At 34.7% G+C, this 12,607-nt stretch overlaps 1 protein-coding gene across 2 annotated transcripts in view; it reads left to right on the forward strand.

The window, feature by feature from the left end:
- The window catches only part of BRINP3 (BMP/retinoic acid inducible neural specific 3), a gene marked incomplete at its 3' end in the record, with an annotated part of 206,172 nt that overhangs the window by 124,501 nt on the left and 69,064 nt on the right, over window positions 1-12,607 (forward strand). For both annotated transcript variants that reach the window (XM_082766539.1, XM_082766540.1), the window contains one exon: window positions 6,120-6,310. In XM_082766539.1, coding sequence (XP_082622665.1) covers window positions 6,120-6,310 — 191 coding nt within the window. The remainder of the gene's footprint in view (window positions 1-6,119; window positions 6,311-12,607) is intronic.

Here is a 12,607-nt window from a genome sequence, read left to right on the forward strand (position 1 = left end):
AAGCTTTGAGATAAAAAAAAAAAAAAAAAAAAAAAAAAAAAAAAAAGTTTCTCTTTACAACAATTTAAGAATATGAGCAAATCAGTTTAATTCCAACCTCCTGTTTTTGTCCTCTCCATTGTTTACAGTTATGCAAACATATTTGATATTCACACCTATACTATTCTGTGAACTGAAAAAAAGAAAGGGTCAGATTTTCCTTCCCTGATTGGTATTCCTCTTGAGTAATATATTACACTGCATATAGAGATGGGAGAGATTTTCAGTTGGTGAAAATCAGTGAATCTCAATGAACTCTAAAGTATTTACGATAATTTACACTAACTGCTGATATGACCTTTGCTTTCTGTGTCACTTCATTCAAGGTAAGGTACAAAGTATTGAAAACAAAGTAAGAGAGAGTACAGTCTTAAGTAACTGATGTGATAAAGAACCTTGAAAATTTATTATTGGATATCCAAACCCCCCTAGAAATTTAATATAATGGATGCTAAGGGGAAGAAAAAAGCCCAACGATATATTCTCTTTTTTCTCTCTTCCTATCTGCTCAAGGAAGAAAATAATCAAATCATTTCACAGATGGTATATATGGAATTAATGTGCAGTTATTAAGTTGAACCACAGAAATGATGACACATGTGGCCTAGCATTAATTTATATAGTATTTGAAGCTGTGTACTTCCATCAGCATCTGCTTAGGTTTGGGAAACTAATCTGATGGTGTGTTCTGTAATTCATACAGGAATAGATTTTCTAGTGGTACTAAGCGATTTTTTATAACAATGGTTTTATATACATGTAATACTATATTGCATTACAGCTATTGTAACTGAGGTATTATATTTAACAAGAAATATTTGAGAACTGCACAAAACAAAGACCTTTATATCTTTTTTAAGATACATCTACATGTATATTCATACATGTAAAAAGTACTTAAAAGTAGGTAACTGTATCTTCCAAGTAGGTAACTGTGGACAATGCTGAGATGTATCCAGCTCTGAGTTTTCTCTCTCTCTCTCTCTCTCTTTTTTTTTTTTTAATATATTTTATTTTTTTATTTTTTATTTTCATTTTTATCATTTCCTCATTTTCTGTAAAGAATTGATGAAAGATGCTTGAATCACTAGTTTTTCCTATCACTACCCAGTCTACACATGAAAATATAAAACACCAAGGAACGTGATCCTTTTGTCATTACAAAGTTGTAGGTACAAGAAAACAATCTCTAAATAATTGAAGCATAAAATAGGCTAAAAATTTAAAACATATGAAGATGTATTATTATGTGTAACAAAATACATTTACTCCAATATACATTTATATTATTGATTTATATATATTATTGAGTTACAGTTGTTATGGCATTATTCTATTCTACTATGCAAAAGATTATTTGCATTTTTTAAAATTTAGATAATTCGTGAATATATTAATAAGATACACACAAAATTATTTTCTGATATCTGAATGCCATTTATAAACTGCTGTTTAGGAGTCATATATAAATGGAAGGGTTATTTGTCTAGGTAAATTTCTACATACTTATTTTATTTCATTTCTTAAAAACAGCTCATAGAATATTTATCTCAACTCAGTCATTTAACTTATAAGTAAAAATCCTTCAAAATAAACCTAGAAAGAAAGAAATATATAGGCTAAGGTATAGGTATAATTCCTTATAATATAAGGTATAATTCCAAGGCTCACAGGGACATTAGTATATATTGTGCCAAGGTCAGTCTGTAGTGTGAATGTCAGTCCCCAGTCCCCAGCTGAATATCCGTATCAGTGGCAGCAGCTACATGGTAATAAAGCATCAGCATATGTCTTCTAATTTCTTGAACCAGTCATTGGATCATGTGAGGATTTTTTGTAAGGATGACCAAATGTTTTTATGCTATCTCTTTTAACCCTGAGAAAGTGAAGTAGACTGACTCTTGAATTTCGTGAAGTAGAGAGAATACTGCTTTTAGAGCCTACAGAAGACACAGTTGTATGGATCCAGTGCTGAATAACCACTTTTTCTTTGTATTCCCTGCCATAATCCATTTCAGTTTTTAAAATACATAACCTTGAATAGTTTTCTAAAACTACAGTTAATTTTTAGCTAAAGCCTGGATGTCTTTTTAGCCATTTTCAGACTATAACTAATTCATAAATAAATAAATAAATAAATAAATACATTCATGTTTCAAGTGTGACAGAAGAGTTTCTTTAGGCATGGGTTTAATTTTTCCTAAATAAATTTAAAATTTAAGTTGTCTCCCAGTAATTAAACATGAATCAATGGTGTTACTTTACAAAGCCAACAGTTCTGGGTGCAAAAGGGAATCCTGTTACAACTCTCCAGATACATGGTAGAGCCCAAGTAACAAAGTATGGTGGAGGTCTTTGTTTTTCAGTCCACTTTAATGTTTTATCTAGCAATTGTTATATCAGCGCTGTAAGATTAAATACTTCCTGAATATGCAAAATGCCTTTTGAACATCAAATACTTTTGAAATGTATCTGATTGCACCACAGTGCCTGAGAATATTAGTGATGAATTAGTTTGGCATGCCATTCAAGAATGATGCAGAGATTTTTGAGGAGAAAGAGCTTCCTTCATTTTTACATCAAAGGCCCCTTCACTCAAGCTGTGTGCCTTCGCTCAACCTTGGGAAATGTAATCTGATGTGATCTAAATCAAAACAAACATGCAAAATTATTTCAATCCAGTTATAGAAACAAAACATATCTGTTATGGAGCAGGGACAGAGACTACAGGGCTGGGGATGAGCGTAGGATGCTGGCAGGGGATCCTGCCTGCCAAAACGCACCCACTGGCAACTTCTGCAGCAAGTATGGGGTCAAACAATACCATGAGGATAGGATGATGTGATAGCTGTGAAGAGATTCAAAGGTTATTTTTCTTGACATTTTCTAATGAAAACAAAACAAAGCAACATACAACACTGTTCTTTTTCAAGGTTCTTTTTGGAAATGGGAGGATTTTTATCACTACTCTGATCTTCACCCCCTGAAGAGCAACTATTTCTGATGGGAGAAAAACAAACAGAGTCTCTTTTAATAATAAAGCTTATCAGCATTCTGTTGAAATATGATTTTGATGGAAACAGCCTCACTGGCCCTACTAATCTCTAACACAGATCAATCGAAAGGACTCTCTGAGTTTAAACCAGAAGTTTATTCACTGCCCAGTGAAACACAAAGAACCTCTTTTTTTTTTTTTTTTTTTTTTTTTTTTTTTTTTTTTTTTTTTTTTTTCCCTTCTACTGTCCAGATTTTCAGTGGAAAGCTGATTGAGCTTCCAATATTCACTTTAATCTAAATACATTAGTTGAGACACCTGGAAAAAAGAAAAAAAGCAAATGAAATCTAATGAAAAATTACACCTTTTTTGCATTGCCTGTACTGACCTCTGATTTAGTGTTTACTGCCTGTGAGTTGTGGTATTGTCTGTTCTGATACAGCTGTGTCTTTAAAGTGCCACAAAAAACTGCACAAAGCCCATGGCCCCGTGCTCCCATCTCAGCTCACTCCATTGCTCTTCATTTCAGAAAGGCGTTTCATATTGTGACTAGTGTCACAGGGCAACTTTTGAAAAGGCAGGTTTTATTTCATAGGCATAACTGAAAGCCAACAGTGCTGGAACCTAGAGCAGATTTTGATGGCAAATTTCTCTCAAGGCACCAGCCATGAGACTTTTCTGTGCTTCTCCATCCCTCTGCTCACTGCAGGAAGGGTGGCAACATCCCAGTGTGGGTAGTGGCCCATCTGGCCACAAGACCCGCACCATCTCACATCAGGGTGGTGTGGCAAAATGTGGCACACACGCCTGTGCTCATAAAACATGCTTATGCCTCTCCTGCCAAATGAACCTAGTCTGCTTTGCAGGAGGTTTTGGCATCAATTAAATACAACGTGAATGCATGTCTATTTATTAGAGCAGACAGATTAGGTAACTGGATGGGGAAACCCTGTTACTTTTGGAGACTGTTTTGATTTCTGTTTTTTGGAGTTCAAGCAATTAAAACCTGCTTCAATGACTGCATGCACCAAAACAAACAAACAAACAAACAAACAAACAAACAAACCACAATAAAACAAAACAAAACAAAACAAAACAAAACAAAAATTACCCAAAAGGAAGCTACTGAAGGGGAAGCATAAACAGAGTGGCAAATAAAATGAGGTAGACTCCAGCTGGAATATTCTGGGCAGCAGCTTTCCCTTCCAGGATGAAATGAATATACTGGGCAAGCCAGGAAGGTTTAGTTAGATACGAGAATCCTGGATAACACAAGTTTTGCCTGTGTATGGGCTGAAGAGCCTGTCTGTCCTCTGAACTTGTGAGAGACTGTGAAACAGTATAAATTGATTAACATGAACACATTCCTCTTTCTCCAAACACAAATGAATTTTCTTCAAGCAGAAGTAGCTGTGTGTGTCAGCAGATGTGTTCTGCATAGAGACATGAGTTCTTCATTTAACATTGCTCACCACCAAAATTATCTCCTTTTAAATAAGATGTCATATTTTTGTCCTACACAGTATCCCTCTACAGCTATATTTGTTGGCACATAAGCCCATCTGAAATTGCCATCATTTCCCTTGAATGGGCAAAATGCCACCATAGCAGATGCATGAGCAATGAAACTAGAGTGAGTGGCAAGTCAGGCCATATCAGTGTAGTTTCCTTTCCAGGAGTGAGGAAACAGCATTCTGTGGAGCTGTTCAGCACATAAAATACAGGTATAATGATATTATTTATTGACTCTTGAGCAAATTAACACAGAAGAATGCTGCCTACCAAATAAAGGTTTGGAAAGTGAGAAAAGTATTTTAGTAGTTACTTTCTACATAAGTTGCACAGAAGAAAATATTAGTCAATAAATTATTTTTCTATTTTATTTTCTGAAGAAAAGAGCTTTGTCTAAATAAAACACAAAGTGAATGAATTCTTGTTTAGCCTGAAATACAGGAAAAAAAACATCCACAATGTAAACAATTAATGTAGAATATTCCTTACAAATTTAACATTCCCAGTAACTCTTTACTTAAAATGTTTTTAAGAACCTGCTCAGTTAAATGAATGAGATTTTGCTTTGTTTTCTTTTTTAATTATCCATTGGGAATTAAATTTTCTAAACTCAAGTATTTGCCCATGTCTATTTAGAGAGGATAGAACTGAGAAAACCACAACCTAAGATGCTGGAGCTTCTCTTTGCTTTTGGAAGAACAAATCTGCTTTAGAAGTTAGGAAAGTGTTACTTTTGTCCCCTCCGCACCCCCTGACCCTTTTTGTTTGTTTGTTTGTTTGCTTGCTTTTAAAGAAACTGATTAAGTTTCTGATTACATATTTTTTTATACTTTTTCATGATATGAATTTGGTTTAAGAGATCTGTTAAATCAGGTTTCAAGCATCTTATCATTGCTGAATTGATTACACAGCATAAACATATTGACAGTTTATAAAGGTTATAAGAAGGTATTATCTTTCTTTTTCTGAAATCAAATGAGATTTATATTTCAAAAGAAGGAAATAACAAAAAGACGCAAAAATTATTTTGATTTTATTTCATGTTAACATTAAATACTAAAAAAAAACAACGAAGGTATTGATCAACCTTGTATACAGACACATTTTTATATGATTAAGATTGAAAGTCTACATAATATTTATATATAAAAAGTTGGAATTAGTGTAGAAGATTTATCCCTGGTGTCACTGCTTTTTAGGTATAAATATGTTCAATTTTATTGTCGCTATTCTTACAAGGCATTAAAAAAAAAAAAAAAAAGGAAAAGAACAGTAATTCTCTGTTGATTTTTCAGAGATGTTTCATATGGAAAAAATAGAAAGTGTTGTTTTTTACTTTCATAAAGGTGGATAGATTCTCAGAAATGTCAGAGAGGGAGGATAAACACTGGTCAGACCACTAGACCCATGGAAGTTCTCATTCATGTGCTTAGGCACTAAACTAGCTAAGTATGACAGCAGGGTGTTTATCTAACTGCTGTGGAAAACAACAGCTTGCCACCTTATTTCTGGCAAAACAAAATCTGTAGATGATGTCACTGATGAATGCTGTGGTTTCTGTTTCCATACTCAGGAGAGGAGTCACTCACAATTTTTGTGGACAAAAGGAAGCTGAGCAAGAGATCAGAAGGAAGTGATCCTAGCACCAACAGCTCTGCAGTGACTCTGGAGACTCTGCATCAGCTTGCAGCCTCCTACTTCATTGACAGGGACAGCACTCTGCGCAGACTCCACCACATCCAGATAGCCTCCACTGCCATAAAGGTACGGGAAGTACTCTGATAGAAACCTTCAGACATGTTTCCAGATTCACTACCTGCTTTTCAGGAGAGATGTTTTGATTAGTAAAAAAAGATTGATTTGGAAAATAACAAATTTTGTCCTAATCATTTTCTTACTTGAATCAAAGCATTACATTTATAATGAAGAAGACTGTTAAGAGGTGGGTCTGACACACTAAAGATAGCACTCTCAATGATCATTGTATAATTTTAATGCTACAAATGTCCCTTACAGAAGTATTAGGTCATTGAGACAATCTTTACATGTGTGTTCAGCAATTATGTTTATAGCCAGACTTATATTTTTCCCACAGGTACATATAGTTTATGTTTTCCCTTGCACTTTTTTTTTTTTCTTTTCTAAATATAGTTTAGTGCACTCTTATGATTGACATGAATTAATTTTTACTGATCTTTCAAATAAATATGTATAAATGGAGCTCTTGGTTCTACAGCACTGTGGAGGCACATCCTATTTTCTGCCAAGAACTGCTTTGGTACAGTCAAAATACCCAACCTACTGACTGCAGTATGTCATTCATAGCACTAGAGGATACTTGGATAAATTCAGTGTCTCTGCAGGTATTATGTAAAGCAACAACTGTTCTTTTGAACAAATCTTTAGCTGAATGTTTCTTATTGGAAATAGCTGCTCTCAGTCCATTTCCAGAATTGAAGAGCAAATCAAAACGCAACTTGCAGTTGAAAGCATGTTAATTATGAGGCTTTTAATGTAAGATGTGATTTAGAATCCACTACATTTATTGGATCAGACCACTGGTAACAAGGGTCTTTATTAAAGACCATCTGAAGCAAATTTGTATTTTTCAGCTACCTTAGTTATTACTTAAGTAAATATAAATTTACTTCCTTGGGAGTGCCAGGTCCTTTACATACAAGAATACATGCAGAACTTGTGGCATGGCAGCAACCACTTCATTTGTCTGTTATATGGAGGATATTCCTCCTGTCCCATCCATCATGGCAGCTAACCTCAGCTCAGAGCTGGTCATCTGCAGGTGCAAGACAGTGTTTGGCTCTTCAAGCATAACAGATGAAAACCCAGCAGAACCAACACAGAGTCCAGTCTCATCCGGTGGCTGCCTGCTGGATCACACAATCTTGCTGCAGACTGTCCTTCTACCTATCCCTCTGATCTGACTTACCTCTGCAATCTCAACATTCATTACGCAGAGCTGCAGCAACCTTTAAAACTAGTCTGCTTCCTTCAAAGCACAGGCAAAATTTTCCTTCTTTGTTAAGAAAATTTATTATCAGGAAAAGGTAGTAACAAAAGTGCTAGAATATAGAAATGCAGAAGCAAAGCAATCTCTGAAAGAAATGTCTCCTATTAGCTGCATTTTCAAAGCAATTCTGTGCTATAATACAAAATTAAACCCTGCTTCCTAATGATTTAGGTAATGAATATTCCACATGTCAAATGTTTTTTACAAACACCACAAAATGATCAAGTTTTCTCTACACACCTCCACTGTTTATGAGATGGATATAAATGCAAGTGGTAGTCCACACACAAATCTAATTTGGGTAATTGACTGCAGCAGGTCTCTAGAAAACAGTTTTCACATCAGATGCAACAGTACTGACACATGAAACACTCATTTTGTAGCTTACTTTCATTGAGATTGGGAATATTTGCATTACAGATTTCTATTGTTAGAACACTTAACTAAACATAAAAACCTGTTTCTGTTGAGCACTGAACACAGGAGCAGACAGAGAAGGCTTTTTTTGTTGTTGTTTTGTTTTGTTTTCTCTCCATACAGATTTTTGAAACACTACAGTTTTTACATTGGAAAGCCATGAAATAACGGTCCAGATCCATGGTGTAAATAGAATATTTTCAGATTGTTTATTAAAACATACTGATAACTGAGTTAGACAACAGGCTTTCCATAGACTTGCAGATCTCACCATCCCTGCGGTTATACCTGGGGGAAGATCTGGCAGTAGTAACACCCTGCAGGACCTGAGGACAGGGAGGGCCATCACCCATCTGTGTGCCTTCCCCTCCTAGACTGCTTCAAGGAGGGGAGTGAACCTAGCCTGTAAATTTCTGCATGGGTTTATTCACAGAAGCCTTGTCTGCCTTGCTCTCAAGAGCCCTGCTCAAATCTTCTGCATGAGAGGTAAAATGGGATTTGCAAAGGTAGTCCAAGAAATGTTCCCTCACTTCACCATAACTCCCTTCTGACAAATCCAATACTAACATATTGGAACAGGTGATGATTTTTTCCCCACATTTAGAAATCCCTGAAATTGTGAAATGTATAAGTTTTCTGAGTAATACACAATCATTTTTTGATTGCTGACTAATTAACAAAAAATAATACGTTCAGAATCTATTTAGTGTTTGACACTATCAGTTATGATTCACTCCCAGGTAGCAATTCCATGTCTCAAACATCATTTGCATGTACATAAAACTTCATTTAATTGAAAAGAAAAAGACTAAAAGGATAGTTTATAGATATTTTTTCATTTTTAGATATTTTAGATATTTAGATATTTTTTGAATTGCTTGTTTTCCCTTCCTTTTTATCAGTCAACTTTAGTTAGATTCCGGAAGGCTTTTTAATATGCTGTATACTAGATTATACCCTGCTAAAAGAGTTGTTTATATTTAGGAAGAAAGAACTGAGAATATTAATATGCTTCATATTACTCATATCCTTACTAGGAAAAACTCAGCTATCCTTTTGGGAATGTGTACCTCAATGAAACAAACAAACAAAAAAATCAGAACAGGCAAGACAAAACACAAATCAAAATACACAGTACTGTGGATAAAAAACAATGCTTCAGTGTGCAAATGAGCATCCAGAATCAAAGGTAAGGGATACAACTATCCTTTCCTTTGGTTCTCTGGATCATATAACTACATACCGTAGTGCATTTTTTACCTTTTGAAACAGGTTTCTGATCATGTTTGGAGACATGATGCGTGATTAAATAGGCTGCTGGTCTGTAAACAATTCCAGTGTTTTCATGAATATGAATTAACATGTTATATTGTGCAAAGAATATCTGCATTACATCTGCATGCAAATTCATGCAGTTTAAAACAACCTTTAATGGTTTGGGTTTCTTTATCAATGTTAATGTTCTGCCACAAAGGTGTTCGTGGAGTTTTGGACTTCCAAAACAATCAGACGATATTTGATACTATATGTGCTTGTTGGCTTGTTTATTTTTCACATTTCCTGTAACTATGGGCAATCTGAAACTGCAGCTTTAGTTAAAAACAACTGTGCACAACCATATTTTTCTGTTTGTAGTGTTCTCAAATGTCTGTCTTGATGACTGTAACACCTCTAAAAATATTCCACAAGAAATTAGATCATGAAGACACATTCTTCCCTTAAAAATAAAAATGTTTTCTCATAAAATGAAAAAGGATATTTACAAATTCCACCATGATATATATCCTAAACAAATTGCTATGTTAATTCTATGCCTCTTCTTGCAATTTTTCTTTTCTTTTTACTCATTTGATCTGTCATTTAGGCTAACTGATTTGGGAAAGAGATATTTTCTGTTTGGTTACATTGTAACTTGCTAATACATTAATAAGATTTAATGATCATTTAAAAGGAAAAAAAAAGTCACAATAATATTATGCGAAGACATATTCTCTCTTCTACTGGACTGTGAGGCAGAAGGAAAAAACCTAAGCATCCAAGAGCAGAGGGGCACTTTCAGTTACTTTTAAAGCACCACCAAAGATGGATTTGTCTAGGACAGGAAACGATGAGCATTCAAAAGTGCTATAGCAGTGCTCAGTCAAATGTAAAGACAGCAATGAGTAATTCATCCATTCACAAACTATATCTGTTTTTGTGTTTGTACGTTTAGGTCTTAGTATTTCCAGCTTCTTCTTTTGGTGCGTCCTCCACAGATTAAGGTCTAAGTTTTCTGCAGATGGGACATTGAGAGGGATCCATTAAGTCTCTTGAGTTGCAGAGCCAAATATTAGGTCAAATATTAGATGTGAATAATCAAGCTCAATCAATCTTCTGAGAAAATATACATATATGTATATATCACTATGGATATATATCTGTTTTCTCAAATATTACAAACAAAAATGGCAGAAATATTTTTCTCCCTAATTTACTTAAAACAATTAATACTTGAGCAACTCTTATATTTTCAATTCAAATTCACTGAGGTATGTAGTATCTTTTTTTTTTTTCTTTTTTCTTTTTTCTTTTTTTTCTTACAGGTCTTGATACATTATTTTGTGGGACTGATCAGGAAGATAAGATTTTGATAAGTTTAATAATTAAGGTTTTCTGTCAGAAATGCTCATTTATGTTACAGAGAAAGGAAAACATTAGGAAGGGGGAAATGAGAATTAACATTAAAAGTCTTCAAGCCTAATTATTATTTAAGTAGTGTAAAACAAACCTATAATTCAGACCAAAATCTTTTCCTGTGCAGCATGAGAGGAGTACAAGAGATGTATTTGATAAATCAAATTTGTTAATCAAATCTATTTATAATCAGGTTTGTTGATTGTGACATAATTATCTTAAAAAAAAAATCAAAACAAGAAAAAATGACATCAGCACAACTGATTGAAGCTTCACATTTTTACATTGACAAGACATTGTTTATTTCACATAAAAAGAGGAAAAAACACCAAGTCTGATTTTCCAAGTTGAAATCAAATGTTCATGGGAGCTACCCAGGGCCTATATCAATATTTGCCTTATTTAAAAATCTCTGATACATACATTCTTTCAATATTATTTTAATGCATTCATTTTAGTGTAAGTAGTTAGGCTCCTATGTTAAATCAACAGTTTGCAGCCTCAAGGGCATCACTGGACTCTCGCCAAGAGCCTGAGGGCTGCATCTAATTTGCATACACATTTACATGAATGCACATCCTGTTGTGTTTGAAATATTACAGATCCAACATTACTTCCCTTGTATACTCATTTTAGAAGCTTTTTCCTATGAATATTTCTCTTCAGATGCACTGACAGCTGTTAAGTCTCCCTATTAACATGCATATTAGGATGATGGGGTGTGTACTCCTCTTGTTTTATATAATCCTGTAAATTTATGGAAGCATAATACAGACAAAGCCAGGAAAGGTTTTCTTTCTGTTTGTGTTTAATGAGCAATGTTCTCAGCTATTCCAACTCACTGATGCCCTTACCTCTGTACAGCCATACTAATTTGCATCTGTTGAAGATTTCACCATAACTGAATGTCCAGGGGAAGGTCAAATGACCTGAGACCTAGCACTATAAAATAACCCTTATCTGTATGTCTGACCTTTTCCTTCACTGATTGATGGATGGTGTAAACAACATTTGAAGGTCACAAGGTTCCTTAGCACCTTCTGTGACGGTATTATGTCTTTGCCCACTAGCAGAATGACCTCAGTGTACTGCCCTGAGATCATGCATCTGTTTTCCTAGCACCTAATTAGAAGACTTTTTAATGGTGGGTAGATAGGGCTATGAATAAAATGTCCAAACGTTTTTCTGCTTTCTGAGTGTAACACAATGGGGATACATAGCAGTATAAGCTCTTACTCCTATAAGCAACCCTAAATCCTGTTCACTGGAAGCCACTGTCATTTCCACCAATTAGTGGAATGACATTATTAGTGAGAATTAGCTTGCATCACTGCCTGCCCTTGGCTGGTGTTGCTCTTGAATGTAGGATTTGCCCTGAGGAAATGCTATGTTGAGAAGAGCACACAGCTTTATAGGACCATAGATAGTTTAGAGGATGTGCTAAACACTTGCTGAATGAAATTTGCACTAGAACAGATAGATATGTAGAACAGATAAGAAACACATCTAGTTTATAAGAACAGGGCTCTATTTTGATGGTAAATATATCTGATTATATATGAATGACCCCATCTTACAGTGGACTGCTAGAAAGGAAATTAAACAAATTAGCTTCTCAGTCAAAACTCGGACTGAAATCCAGACTATTTGTTTCTTTGTTTGGTCAGAAAATACTTCCCGCTTTTTTTTTTTTTTTTTTTTTAAATCTTTCTTTCATACCTTCTATTTGAATGTGGTTTCCTGTGGATTCAACTAGTTGCTGCAATCAAAAGTGGAAATGCTGCCCTTGTTAAATTCCTGACAAACTGTAACTGTTTCCACAGCTTGCCTCATGGCAAAATTTTTGAAGCTTTTGAGGACATGACCTGAAAGCAGTACCATAATTATGTGCTGAGACAATTATATCATGTTGCTCAACAGGGTTTATTTGCTCAGGAGCAGCC

This window comes from Aythya marila (genome assembly GCF_965140915.1).
Source record: "Aythya marila genome assembly, chromosome: 8".
Classification (NCBI taxonomy): Eukaryota; Metazoa; Chordata; class Aves; order Anseriformes; family Anatidae; genus Aythya; species Aythya marila.